Genomic DNA, 14,906 nt, shown 5'->3' on the forward strand with positions numbered 1-14,906 from the left:
TGCTCAGGGAAAGGTTAAAGAAGGAGACAGAGGAAGTACAGAGAAGGAAGAACAGAGAAGGAGTGGAGGGAAGTAGGAAGTTGGAGAGAAGGAGTAAGAAGGAAGAGGTTAGAGATGAAGAAAGAGGGAGGGGAGTGTATGTATTTTATTAACCATACTTATAGGCTGCCCAACTCCTTCCGGACTCTGTAAAGAAATGAAGAGTGTAAAGAAATGAAGAATAGCAGAAAAGAAAAAAAGAATCAAATTAATGTCTAAGAAAAAGAAAGAATTGTTGAAAACAGAATTGTAATATATTAAGTTGATTGACTTTGTGCTCATTTTATTTTGGATGTATGTTTATCTCTGTTTTGTTTTGTTTTTCATTATTAAAAGAAAATTTAAAAAAATACAAGATGGGTGCAAAACAGAATATTGATTTAAGAACGATTAATAAACATGTATAATTGTGTATATTATTGATGTATTCTAAGGCAGTGTTTCCCAACCTTGGCAACTTGAAGATACCTGGACTTCGCTGGCTGGGGAATTCTGGGAGTTGAAGTCCAAATATCTTCAAGTTGCCAAGGTTGGGAAACACTGTTCTAAGGTATAGGCATTAGTACATATATAAAAATTGGGGAGAATTTTTTCCCCCAAAAAATTAACCAATGTCTCACTCAGTAATGTAAATTTTGGGCTCAGTTGCGGTCGCTAAGCGCCCAAGTAATTCAGTTAACAACTTTGTTGCCTCTGCAATGTGTGCAGCTCTGACCACATGGCCTCCCAACCCATCCTCCCCAGCCGCAGGCACTCACCGGAGATGGCGGGTGTTTCCTGAGGGCGCCTATGAAATCCACCTCCTTATATTCCGTGGCCGGCTGGCTTTCGCCGTGTTGCTTGAGCCGCTCGTCGGTATGGAAGTGGAGATTCATGGGTTTGGTGATGTGGCTGCTTGTCTTCATGGGTTGCCCTGACCAGGGAAAAAAGAGAGATCGGAGAAGTCAGCCAGGCCGCAGATTCAAAGGCAAAGGAAGTCCTTGGTGGCCTGTGGAGCTTGGCTCTTTTCTTCCAGATGTTTTGTGATCCAGGTAGGGTTATTATTATTATTATTATTATTATTATTATTATTATTATTATTATTATTATTTATTAGATTTGTATGCCGCCCCTCTCCGAAGACTCGGGGCGGCTCACAACAGTAATACAAAAACAATATAACAGTGAGACAAATCTAATATTAAAATTTATTTATTTATTTTATTTATTTATTAGATTTGTATGCCGCCCCTCTCCGTAGACTCGGGGCGGCTCACAACACAATAAAACATGACAAATCTAATAATTTACAATTTAAAATATTTAAAAAAACCCCATTATTAAGCAGACATACATACAAACATACCATGCATAAATTGTATAGGCCCGGGGGAGATATCTCAGTTCTCCCATGCCTGGCGACAAAGGTGGGTTTTGAGGAGTTTAGGAAAGGCAAGGAGGGTAGGGGCAGTTCTAATCTCTGGGGGGAGCTGGTTCCAGAGAGTCAGGGCCGCCACAGAGAAGGCTCTTCCCCTGGGGCCCGCCAACCGACATTGTTTAGTTGACGGGACCCGGAGAAGGCCAACTCTGTGGGACCTAACTGGTCGCTGGGATTCGTGCGGCAGAAGGCGGTCCCGGAGATATTCTGGTCCGATGCCATGAAGGGCTTTATAGGTCATAACCAACACTTTGAATTGTGACTGGAAATTGATCGGCAACCAATGCAGACTGCGGAGTGTTGGTGTAACAACATAATAAAAATAAAACATATCTAAAACCCCAATTTAAAAACCATATGACACATACATACCAAACATAAAATATAAAAGCCTGGGGGAGGATGTCTCAGTTCCCCCATGCCTGGCGATAAAGGTGGGTCTTGAGTAATTTGAGAAAGACAAGGAGGGTGGGGGCCGTTCTAATCTTTGGGGGGAGTTGATTCCAGAGGGCCGGGGCCGCCGCAGAGAAGGCTCTTCCCCTGGGGCCCGCCAAACGACATTGTTTGGTCGACGGGACCTGGAGAAGGCCAACTCTGTGGGACCTTATCGGCCGCTGGGATTCGTGCGGTAGAAGGCGGTTCCGGAGGTATTCCAGGTGCATCATCAGTGCTGGAATGGAGGGAGGTTTGAGGAGGAAGGACTGTCGGGTCTTTGGGGAGTCTAACAGAACAACAGAGTTGGAAGGGACCTTATAGGTCACCTAGTCCAACCCCCTGCTCAAGCAGGAGACCTGGCTCTGCCAGCAGGCCTGGGGGCCACGAGAATTAACAGCTTAATCCTGGCTGAAACATATTTTGATTGGTATATATAATGGTATTATTGATTAAGATTAATTAAGTTTTTTTATTAGAAACATAGAAGAGTGACGGCAGAAAAAGACCTCCTGGCCCATCTAGTCTGCCTTTATACTATTTCCTGTATTTTATCTTAGGGTGGATCTATGTCTATCCCAGGCATGTTTACATTCAGTTCCTGTGGATTTACCAACCACGTCTGCTGGAAGTTTGTTCCAAGCATCTACTACTCTTTCAGTCAAATCATATTTTCTCACGTTGCTTCGGATCTTTCCCCCAACTAACCTCAGATTGGGCCCCCTTCTTCTTGTGTTGACTTTTCCATTAAAAACACTTCCCTCCTGAACCTTATTTAGAAACATAGAAACATAGAAGATTGACGGCAGAAAAAGACCTCATGGTCCATCTAGTCTGCCCTTATACTATTTCCTGTATTTTATCTTACAATGGATATATGTTTATCCCAGGCATGTTTAAATTCAGTTACTGTGGATTTACCAACCACGTCTGCTGGAAGTTTGTTCCAAGGATCTACTACTCTTTCAGTCAAATAATATTTTCTCATGTTGCTTCTGATCTTTCCCCCAACTAACCTCAGATTGTGTCCCCTTGTTCTTGAGTTCACTCTATTAAAACACTTTCCTCCTGAACCTTATTTAACCCTTTAACATATTTAAATGTTTCGATCATGTCCCCCCTTTTCCTTCTGTCCTCCAGACTATACAGATTGAGTCCATGAAGTCTTTCCTGATACGTTTTATGCTTAAGACCTTCCACCATTCTTGTAGCCCGTCTTTGGACCCGTTCAATTTTGTCAATATCTTTTTGTAGGTTCTCCAGAACTGAGCACAGCATTCGAAATGTAGTCTCACCAGCACTTTATACAGTGGGATCACAATCTCCCTCTTCCTGCTTGTTATACCTCTAGCTATGCAGCCAAGCATTCTACTTGCTTTACCTGCAGCCTGACTGCACTGCTCACCCATTTTGAGACTGTCAGAAATCACTACCCCTAAATCCTTCTCTTCTGAAGTTTTTGCTAACACAGAACTGCCAATACAATACTGCCTCCAGAGATCCACATTATCTCCACCCTACCGGTCTTCCAGAAAGCTGTTAAGACCTGGCTTTTCTGGAAGGTCTGAAATCAGGCTGATTGCAAGAATGTATGTTTTTTATATACTGCTAAAAATAAATAAAGAGCACATCCTAGATCTGAATGAATGAAATATTCTCATTGAATACTTTGTGTACAAAGTTGAATCTGCATGTGAAATTGATTGTCAGTGTTGCTTCCCAAGTAGAGAAACATAGAAGTCTGACGGCAGAAAAAGACCTCATGGTCCATCTAGTCTGCCCTTATACTATTTTCTGTATTTTATCTTAGGATGGATATATGTTTATCCCAGGCATGTTTAAATTCAGTTACTGTGGATTTATCTACCACATCTGCTGGAAGTTTGTTCCAAGGATCTACTACTCTTTCAGTAAAATAATATTTTCTCATGTTGCTTTTGATCTTTCCCCCAACTAACTTCAGATTGTGTTCCCTTGTTCTTGTGTTCACTTTCCTATTAAAAACACTTCCCTCCTGGACCTTATTTAACCCTTTAATATATTTAAATGTTTCGATCATGTCCCCCCTTTTCCTTCTGTCCTCCAGACTATACAGATTGAGTTCATTAAGTCTTTCCTGATACGTTTTATGCTTAAGACCTTCCACCATTCTTGTAGCCCGTCTTTGGACCCGTTCAATTTTGTCAATATCTTTTTGTAGGTGAGGTCTCCAGAACTGAACACAGTATTCCAAATGTGGTCTCACCAGCATTCTATATAGTGGGATCATAATCTCCCTCTTCCTGCTTGTTATACCTCTAGCTATGCAGCCAAGCATCCTACTTGCTTTCCCTACCGCCTGACTGCACTGTTCACCCATTTTGAGACTGTCAGAAATCACTACCCTTAAATCCTTTTCTTTTGAAGTATTTGCCAACACTGAACTGCCAATACAATACTCAGATTGAGGATTCCTTTTCCCCAAGTGCATTATTTTACATTTGGAAACATTAAACTGCAGTTTCCATTGCTTAGACCATTTATCTAGTAAAGCTAAATCATTTACCATATTACAGACGCCTACAGAGTTTGATTTCACAGAAGTTTGATTTACTGGGAGTTATATTGTGTTAAGTGTTCCCTTTATTTTTTTGAGCAGTGAATTACTGTTATTACTGACCTTTACTATTAGACTTTAACTATTTTATTGTAGTTGTATTTATTCTGATTGTTAGCCACTAAGAGTCCGTTTGGAGTGAGCGGCATATAATAATAATTATTATTATTATTATTTATTGGATTTGTATGCCGCCCCTCTCCGTAGACTCGGGGCGGCTATCAACAGTGGTAAAAACAACATGCGACAATCCAATACTAAAACAGCTAAAAACCCTTATTTTAAAACCAATCATACATACAAACATACCATACATAAATTGTAAAGGCCTAGGGGGAAAGAATATCTTAGTTCCCCCATGCCTGACGACAGATGTGGGTTTTAAGAAGCTTACGAAAGGCAAGAAGGGTTGGGGCTACTCTGATCTCTGGGGGGAGTTGGTTCCAGAGGGTCGGGGCCGCCACAGAGAAGGCTCTTCCCCTGGGCCCCGCCAAACGACATTGTTTAGTCGACGGGACCTGGAGAAGGCCCACTCTGTGGGACCTAATTGGTCGCTCGGATTCGTGAGGCAGAAGGCGGTCCCGGAGATAATCTGGCCCGGTGCCATGAAGGGCTTTATAATAATAATAATAATAATAATAATAATAATAATTATTATTATTATTATTATTATTATTATTATTATTACTACTACAGTACTACTACTACTACTACTACTACTATTTTTACATGCATTGTGCTTGTTTATTCCCAAATTTAGTTCATTGATAAAATCAAGTAAGAAATGAACAAGTAACTCCTTTTAGGACCAAGGTGAGATATTTAGATTTAGTTTTCAATGTAAATTAACAGGTACCTAATAGTTAAGAATTTATTTTACAATACACTCTATAACTCTCCTTTTCTCGGTTTTATAGAAAAAGAATAGATGTTCCAGCCACAATTTGCTGATCTAAAGACCAAGATCTTCCCCTGAAAAATATGTTTCGATCATACTAAATTTCTTAGCTCCTTTAAAATAAGTAACTTTTTCTCTCTTGGTAGCAGCAAAATAGAGATCTAGCAGCTTAATATAACCCATTGCTTTGAATAAACCAGTGATTTCATCACAAAATGCTGTCCTCAAAAGAAAGGAGCGGCAAGCAGGCATTAATCTGGGACACAATCTGAAGTTAGTTGGGGGAATGATCAAAGGCAACATGAGAAAATATTATTTGACTGAAAGAGTAGTAGATCCTTGGAACAAACTTCCAGCAGACGTGGTTGGTAAATCCACAGGAACTGAATTTAAACATGCCTGGGATAAACATATATCTATTGTAAGATAAAATACAGGAAATAGTAAAAGGGCAGACTAGATGGACCATGAGGTCTTTTTCTGCCGTCAGTCTTCTAGGTTTCTATTAATGCAAAACATGGAATGATTGGATTGCATTTATGGCACTTAATAAAAGATTGCCTTGTTTCTGCAAATTTGAGCAGTTCAAATTTGAGCTGCTCAAATTTTTTATTATTATTATTATTACTATTATTACTTATTAGAAATATAATAAAAAACAAACAAACAGTCTTGTCTAACGCAGAAGCGTCTCTCAGAGGAAACGTTCTCACGGCCCCCACCAAGAAGTCACCTGGTCCAGCAATGGCCACTTTGAGAGACTCCTCATTCTTCCTCCGCAGTTCCACCACCTCCTGCTGCAATTGCTGCATCTTCTCCAGTTCCAGCTCCTCAGTGGATTTCACTTTGGTGGAGGGACCTCGCATCCTGCAGACGAAAACACGACGGCGCCTTGAAATGAATGAGCTGCCGAGAGCTAGACTGTATTCCAAAGCCCCCCGCCCCCCATAACAGAAGATCGTCACGAAGGATGTCCTCTTCCTCTTACCCGTAGCTGACGGGGGAATTCTGGGAGTTGTATTCTTTCCAGATGTATGTTGCTGAGGTTGAGAGATGTTGGGATAGACTAAACAATGTCGTTTGGCGGGACCCAGGGGAGGAGCCTTCTCTGTGGCGGCTCCGACCCTTTGGAACCAACTCCCCCCAGATATCAGAGTTGCCCCCACCCTCCTAGCCTTTCGCAAGCTCCTTAAAACCCACCTCTGTCATCAGGCATGGGGGAATTGACACTTTCCTTCCCCCTAGGCTTATAAAATTTATGTATGGTATGCTAGTATGTATGATTGGTTTCTAAATTGGGGTTTTAAATTAACTTAAATATTAGATTTTGTTTACATTGTATTATTATTGCTGTGAGCCGCCCCGAGTCTGCGGAGAGGGGCGGCATACAAATCTGATTAATAAATAAATAAATAAAATAGAGACCAGGGGTCTGCAAACTTCATCTCCAGTTCTGAGACTTGACAACTTTAAGACGTCAACTCCCAGAATTCAGTTTTACGAATTCCAGGCTTCGACTCCCAAAATTCCCCTGCCATCCAACCATGAACTACGGTCACGCAGGCTGGCAATTCAAGGAGCTGTACAAGTAGCCCTTGATGTACGACCAAGATTAAGCTCTCAAAGTTCCCGTTGCTAAGCAAGACAGTTGTTAGATGAGTTTTGTCCCATTTTACCAGCTTTTCTTGATGCGAGAAAGTGAATGGCTGCAGATCTTAAGCTAGTAACATGGCTAGGTTCCCCCATTGATTGTGCTGGGCAGAATATTGCAAAAGAGGGTCACATGACCCCAGGATACTGCGTCGGTCATAAATTTGAGTCAGTTGCCTAGGTATCTGAATTGACACTGTGCATGTACTGCGTAGGTCGTAAGTGCGAAAATCTGCACTTTTTTCCAGTGGTCCAAATGGTCACTAAACAAATTGTAAATCAAGGACTATCCATTGTCCAACACACAGTGCTAAAGCCCACTGCAACAATATCGCCAAAAAAGCCTCTAGAGTTGTTAACCTGATCCTAGGCAGCTTCTGCTCAGGCAATCCCACCCTACTCACAACAGCCTACAAAACTTTTGCCAGACCCATCCTTGACTACTGCTCATCTGTCTGGAACCCATACCACATCTCAGACATCAACACCCTTGAAAATGTCCAAAGGTATTTCACCAGAAGAGCCCTTCACTCCTCCACTCGAAACAGAATACCCTACGAAAGCAGACTATCAATCCTAGGTCTAGAAAGCTTAGAACTAAGTCACCTAAAACAAGATCTAAGTATTGCCCACAAGATCATATGCTGCAACGTCCTACCAGTCAATGACTACTTCAGCTTCAACTGCAATAACACAAGAGCACCCAACAGATTCAAATTTAATACGAACCGCTCCAAACTTGACTGTAAAAAATATGATTTCAATCGAGTTATCGAAGCGTGGAACTCATTACCGGACTCAATTGTGTCAACCCCTAACCCCCAATACTTCTCCCTTAGACTCTCTACGATTGACCTCTCCAGGTTCCTAAGAGGCCACTAAGGGGCATAAATAAGTGCACTGGTGTGCCTTTCATCCCCTGTCCAATTGTCTTTCCTTTCTTTCACCTATCTTCTATATTCTCTTCCTTTCATATATCCTCTCCTCTAAGTTCACTTTCACCCTCATTTATATTATCACATGTCTATTTTTCTTCCTATGTATTTGTGTATTGGACAAATGAATAAATAAACACTTAGAAGACACCAAATTGGGGAAATCTTCTTTTGGAGGTCCAGAACCGCACCAGAAATAAATAAAGGTAGTCCTCCACTTACGACTACAATTGAGGCTAAACGGAGTTTTGCCCCCTCTTATGACTGTTCTTGCCATTGTTAAGTGAATCACAGCAGTTGCTGAACAGGTCAAACTGTCGTCCAATGAATCCGGCTTCCCCATCTAAACTGGCTAGCCAGAACGTCACAAAAGGCGATCACAAGACCTCCCTCGGGATGCTACAATTGTCATAAATACTATTTCTATTCCTACTAGATTTTTCTCATCATTCCTATCACCCATTTCCTCCCACTTAGGACTGTATGACTGTAACTTGTTGCTTGTATATCCTTATGATTTACGTTAATATTGATAGTTTCCTATTATGACTCCTTATTTGACCCCTAGGACAATCATTAAGTGTTGGACCTCCTGATTCTTGACAAATGTATCTTTTCTTTTATGTCCACTGAGAGCATCTGCACCAATGACAAATTCCTTGTCTGTCCAATCACACTTGGCCAATAAAGAATTCTATTCTATTTTATTCTAAATACGAGTCAATTGCCCAGTGGCCAAATTTGGATCATATGACCGTATAGAGATGCCACAACAGTCGTTAAGCATGGGGAAAAAAACTGGTTCCTAAGTGGCTCTTTTTTCAGCGGTGTGGCCAACCCTGAATGGCCACTCAAGTGAAGCATCATAAGCCGAGTGTGAGATAGAGACACTGGCCGGCCATGTGCTAGCATGTAGAATGTATTGGCACTGTGGGAATTTAGGAGGGGTGGTTGCATGAGGGGGAGGAATACTAGCCACAACAAACTGCTTCTAGATATTCAAAGTCATCCTTTGTTCAGCACCTGCCCGGAAGTCGATGGGAAGATTGCGGACGTTGGCAGAACCAGAGTGGTCCATGTGATGAACTTGTGGGTGTGGGAACAAGGGAATGAACTTTAAACTGGGTGGAGAAACCCACGGGACTTTAGATTCGGGTTTCTCCAGTTTGTGCCAACGTGGCTCTGTTAATGAATTGGAACTTTGAGGAAAGCCAAGCCTCGGACTTGGATTCATTTCTCGGATGCTATTTGGAACGCTGACACCGAGGCCTCCCTGTACAGCTTTCCAAATGGATTCTACAAACTTCTTGAACTCTTGGCTTCTTCCTGCCTTCCTGGCAGATGACAAGCCCTTTTAATTACAACCAGCCTCCCGTGTTATGTGCCTCAACATGCATGCACACAAACACCCAGATCCTGGGGAGCAAAAGTGGAGAAAGAAGAAGAAAGGAGGAGGAGGAGGGAGGAAGGAAGGAGGAGGAAGGAAAGATGGAGAAGGAGGAAGGAAGGAAGAGGAGGAGGGAGGGAGGAAAGGAGAAGGAGGAAGGAAGGAGAGAGGGAGGAAGGAAGGAAGGAAAGGAGAAGGAGGAGGAAGGAAGGAGAAGAAAGAGGAAGGAAGAAAGGAGGGAGGAGAAGAAAGAGAAAGGAAGGAAGGAGAAGAATGAGGAGGGAGGGAGGAATGAGGAGGGAGGGAGGGAGGGAGAGAGGGAAGGAGGAAGGAAAGATGGAGAAGGAGGAAGGAAGGAAGAGGAGGAGAGAGGGAGGGAGGGGGGAAGGAGAGAGGGAGGGAGGAGGAAGGAAGGAGGAGAAGAAAGAGGAAGAAAGGAGGGAGGAGGAGAAGAAAGAGAAAGGAAGGAAGGAAGGAGAATAATGAGGAGGGAGGGAGGAAGGAGGAGGAGAAGGAGAAGGCCTCTAAACCCAGTCACCTACTTGTGTGCATCAGTTGTGACAGGGTCTTGTGCATTCTCTTGCAGGACGTTTCCATTCGGATCAATTTCCCCCAGGTTTTCCCGGTGATTAGACCTGGGTTTGGGTGGGTGGGGTGGAAGAGAGAGAGAGAAAAGGATGGAGGTTGCACGGAGAGAGAAAAAAGCAAAGGAAAGAGTAGTGGGTCAAGGACAGGCCTTCGACTCCCCACCGTGTGCCTCCTGAACGGAAAAGTGCTTCCTTGAACCCCAAACACCGGCACCTGGAGGTGGATCCTGAAGATCGGCCTTACCTTTGGGTCACTTTGGGGTACCTAGACGCCGTGGCACACCTGGCAGAGCTAGAGAGAGAACAAGGCGCTCACTCACCGTTTTCACAGACATTGGTCTGCCCGAGAACGAAGCCGTGGCGCATTCTTTAGAGCTGGGCTCTCCCAACCTTGGTCGCTTGTGGACTTCAACTCCCAGAATTCCTCAGACAGCTTTTCCGGCTGAGTCATTCTGAGAGTTGAAGTCCACCAGTCTTCAAGTTGCAGGGAAGATGGGGGTTCCCTAGTTGGAGACTGAAAGGTCTGCGAGAAAAAGCTCACAGCCTGCCCCCACCCCCCAAGGACCCCAGAATCCTCCCCCACTCCAAACCTTCCTCCTTTCTAGCAGTGGTGATGCTATCAGTAACTGAATTGAAACATGCCTGGGATAAACATAGATCCATCCTAAGATAAAATACAGGAAATAGTATGAGGGCAGACTAGATGGACCATGAGTTCTACAGAGGAATCATTGAGTCTGTCATCTGCACCTCTATAACTGTCTGGTTTGGTGCTGCAACCCAACAGGACCGACACAGACTTCAGAGGAGAATCAGAACTGCAGAAAAAGCAATTGCTGCCAATCTGCCTTCCATTGAGGACCTGTATACTGCACGAGTCAAAAAGAGGGCGGGTAAAATATTTACTGACCCCTCACATCCTGGACACAAATTGTTTCAACTCCTACCCTCAAAACGTCGCTACAGAGCACTGCACACCAAGACAACTAGACACAAGAACAGTTTTTTCCCGAACGCCATCACTCTATTAAACAAATAATTCCCTCAACACTGTCAGACTTTCTACTAAATCTGCACTTCTATTCTACTAGTTTTTCTCATCATTCCTATCACCCATTTCCTCCCATGTTGACTGTATGACTGTAACTTGTTGCTTATATCCTAAGATTTTTATTAATATTGCTTCTTCATTGTTTATTTGACCCCTATGGCAATCATTAAGTGTTGTACCACATGATTCTTGACAAATGTATATTTTATTTTATGTACGTTGAGAGCATATGCACCAAGACAAATTCCTTGTGTGTCCAATCACACTTGGCCAATAAAAATTCTATTCTATTCTATTCTATGAGGTCTTTTTCTGCCGTCAGTCTTCTGTTTCTCTAGATGGGTCATAGAAACATAGAAACATAGAAGACTGACGGCAGAAAAAGACCTCATGGTCCATCTAGTCTGCCCTTATGCTATTTCCTGTATTTTATCTTAGGATGGATCTATGTTTATCCCAGGCATGTTTAATTTCAGTAACTGTGGATTGACCAACCACGTCTGCTGGAAGTTTGTTCCAAGGATCTACTAGTCTTTCAGTGAAATAATATTTCCTCACGTTGCTTTTGATCTTTCCCCTAACTAACTTCAGGTCATGAAAGGTCTAAAAACATCCAAGCTCAGTCGGTACCAAGAACCCCACAGCCCACCTTCTCCTCCAACTCCTTTTCCCTCTTTCCCACTCTGCACCCCTTCCTCCCTTCTAGCACTGATCATGCTACCTAGATGGGTCATGAAACGTTTGCAAGCTCGAGACCACATTTCAACATTGAGCTACCAACATTCTCTTCATCGGAAGCCTCACTTTATCGGACAGAGCAATCCAGCGCATAAGGTACTGTCACCTATTCCAGTGTTTCCCAACCTTGGCAACTTGAAGATATTTGGACTTCAACTCCCAGAATTCCCCAGACAGCATTCGCCCTCCCTTCAAATATCCAAATATCTTCAAGTTGCCAAGGTTGGGAAACACTGACCTATTCTATATCTGGTGAAGCAATGGCTAGAATGCAGTATTGCAAGTAAACTCTGCCTTCACCCAGCAGTTTAAGTCTCACCAGGCTCAAAGTTGGCTCAACCTTCCATCCTTCCAAGGTCAGTAAAACGAGGATCCAGATTGTTGGGGGCAAGAGGCTGACTCTGTAAACCGCTTAGAGAGGGCTGTAAAAGCACTGTGAAGCGGTATATAAGTTTAAATGCTATTGCTATTCCTTCCTCTCTTTGAATGCATTATTGCAAGCTAACTTTGCCCATCGCCAGCAGTTTGATCCTGGTTAACACAGCCTTCCATCCTCCGGACGTTGGTAAAATGAAGGCCCAGAGTGCTGGGGGCAAAATGTTGATTTTATAAATTGCTTAGAGAGGGCTCTAAAGTGAGATGGAAGTGTAAGAGCTAATGCTCTACCACGCTGCCTATTTATATTTACATGATTCTTGACAAATGTATCTTTTTCTTTTATGTACGCTGAGAGCATCTGCACCAAGACAAATTCCTTGTGTGTCCAATCACACCTGGCCAATAAAATTCTATTCTATTCTCTCTATATATTATTATTTGCAATACCAGCAAATATGTTACACACACACACACATGTATGTATGTATGTATGTATGTATATAAATTTATTTATATATAAAGAGCCATGGTGGTGCCGTGGTTAGAGTGCAGGACTGCAAGCTACTTCTGGTGATCACCAGCTGCCAGCAGTTTGGCAAATCGAATCTCACCAGGCTCAAGGTGGACTCAGCCTTCCATCCTTCCGAGGTGGGTAAAAAGAGGACCCAGATTGTTGGGGGCAATATATGCCGACTCTGTAAACCGCTTAGAGAGGGCTGCAAAGCGGTATATAAGTCTAAATGTTATTGTTATTGCTATATATGTATGGTATGTACGTATGTAACATGTTTTTGCTGATCTTCAGGCTGCTTCTTTCAGCTTTGTGCTCAGGCAAACAAGCTGTCAAATGTCGAATATACAGTGATCCCTCTATTATCGCGAGGGTTCCATTCCAAGACCCCTCGCGATAATCGATTTTTCGCGATGTAGGGTTGCGGAAGTAAAAACACCATCTGCGCATGCGCGCCCCTTTTTTCTATGGCCGCGCATGCGTAGATGGTGGAGTTTGCGTTACCCACCGCCCACGCAAAGGGGAAACCCCGATTCGGCTCCTCGCTGCTGCTGCGCTATCGAGCAGATCAGCTGCTGGGCGGCCGAAGGAACCTTCCCTGGGTCTTCCCCCTCTTGCTGGCGGGCGGGCGAGCGGCGGGCATCAGCGAGGAGCCGGGGTTTCCCCTTTGCGTGGGCGGCCGGGAAGACCCAGGTTGGGGGTTCAGGGGGGTGCTGGGAAGCCCCCCACCTTTTCTGGCCCTGTTTCCTCCCAGGAGATTCCTAGAGAGGCCCCACGGAGGCTTCTCCCCGCCTTTTCTGGCCCTGTTTCCTCCCAGGAGATTCCTAGAGAGGCCCCACGGAGGCTTCTCCCCGCCTTTTCTGGGCTTGTTTCCTCCCAGGAGATTCCTAAAGAGTAGCCACGGAGGCTTCTCCCTGCCTTTTCCGGCCCTCTTTTCTCCCAGATTTCTAGAGAGGCCCCACAGAGGCTTCTCCCCGCCTTTTCCGGCTCTGTTTCCTCCCAGGAGATTCCTAGAGAGGCCCCACGGAGGCTTCTCCCCGCCTTTTCGGACCCTATTTCCTCCCAGGAGATTCCTAGAGAAGCCCCACAGAGGCTTCTCCCTGCCTTTTCCGGCCCTGTTTCCTCCCAGGAGATTCCTAGAGAGGCCCCACGGAGGCTTCTCCCCGCCTTTTCTGGCCTTGTTTCCTCCCAGGAGATTCCTAGAGAGGGCCCACAGAGGCTTCTCCCTGCCTTTTCCGGTTACCGTTTCGGAGGAAGTGGAAAATGCTTCTTGAGAAGAGGCAAAAAAATCTTGAACACCCGGTTCTTATCTAGGAAAGTTTTTAAGTAGAGGCTTTCTTAGGTAGAGGTGCCACTGTATGTATGTATGTATGTATGCAAAAAGGAGCTGTGACGTTCCTTCAATATACCAAGGTGATCCGACATAAAAAACATATAGCCCCTCCCTGATACAGAGTGAAAGTATCAGGTCTGGTGGCTCAGCTGTTAATTCTTTGCCTTACAAGGTAGAAGCTGCCGGATCAAATCCCAGTAAGGGTGTGGCTAGCTGATGAGGCCAGAACAAGGCCGAAATAGTACTATCCTAGTCTCCCTTAATTTTAAAAATTCAGCAAAAACATGTGAGATATATATATATACACATACATACATATACACACACACAGACACACATATATACATAAGATATATGTCTATCATCTTTCTCTCTGTCTCTATCATTTAATCCATCCATCACCACCTATTCTATATGTGTTGAGGCAACGGTTAGAATGCACTATTGCAGGCAAACTCTGCCACCTGTCCAGTGTTCAGTTCTGACAGGCTCAAGGTCGACTCAGCCTTCCCTCCTTCCGAGGTGGGTCAAATGAGGACCCGGAGTGTTGGGGCCAAGATGCTGCAAAGCCCTGGTGGGGCGGGATCTATGCCTAAGTGCCGGTGTGATCCCAGAGACCTACGTTTTCTGCTTCTTTACAGGAGGGGGTCCTTGGTTGCTGGTCAAGGCAGTGGCAACCTTCTCTGCGTGGCTTCTGGTCATAAGCCGACGCTGGGCACTCCTTCGCCGGGCCACAAGGTTCTTGGCCACCCTAAAGGGGGGAAGAAAAAGAGCCTTTGAGCAAAAGTGGGAGGGAGGGAAGGGGGGGGGAGAGAGAGAGAGTCCAGACATTGTGTTTCAGTTACGCCAGGAGGCGGAGTCCCGGCCATTCCCACCGGCCATTCTTCTAAGGCAAGAGAGACGGTTCAACCTTTCCAGGTACAGAAGCTGCACAATCTCAAGCCCTGCAGAGGA

At 44.2% G+C, this 14,906-nt stretch overlaps 1 protein-coding gene across 4 annotated transcripts in view; it reads right to left on the bottom strand.

Moving 5' to 3' along the window:
* TPX2 (TPX2 microtubule nucleation factor) overlaps window positions 1–14,906 on the bottom strand; it is a 60,317-nt gene that overhangs the window by 18,257 nt on the left and 27,154 nt on the right. The window contains exons 5-9 of one of the 4 annotated variants that reach the window (XM_070744356.1): window positions 14,575–14,703; window positions 10,186–10,233; window positions 9,897–9,989; window positions 6,116–6,249; window positions 798–952 (exon numbers count right to left, since the gene is read on the bottom strand). In XM_070744356.1, the coding sequence (XP_070600457.1) occupies window positions 798–952; window positions 6,116–6,249; window positions 9,897–9,989; window positions 10,186–10,233; window positions 14,575–14,703 (559 nt within the window). The remainder of the gene's footprint in view (window positions 1–797; window positions 953–6,115; window positions 6,250–9,896; window positions 9,990–10,185; window positions 10,234–14,574; window positions 14,704–14,906) is intronic. The other 3 variants (XM_070744358.1, XM_070744357.1, XM_070744359.1) reach the window with 3 other exon arrangements.

This window comes from Erythrolamprus reginae, chromosome 3 (assembly GCF_031021105.1).
Source record: "Erythrolamprus reginae isolate rEryReg1 chromosome 3, rEryReg1.hap1, whole genome shotgun sequence".
NCBI lineage: Eukaryota > Metazoa > Chordata > Lepidosauria > Squamata > Dipsadidae > Erythrolamprus > Erythrolamprus reginae.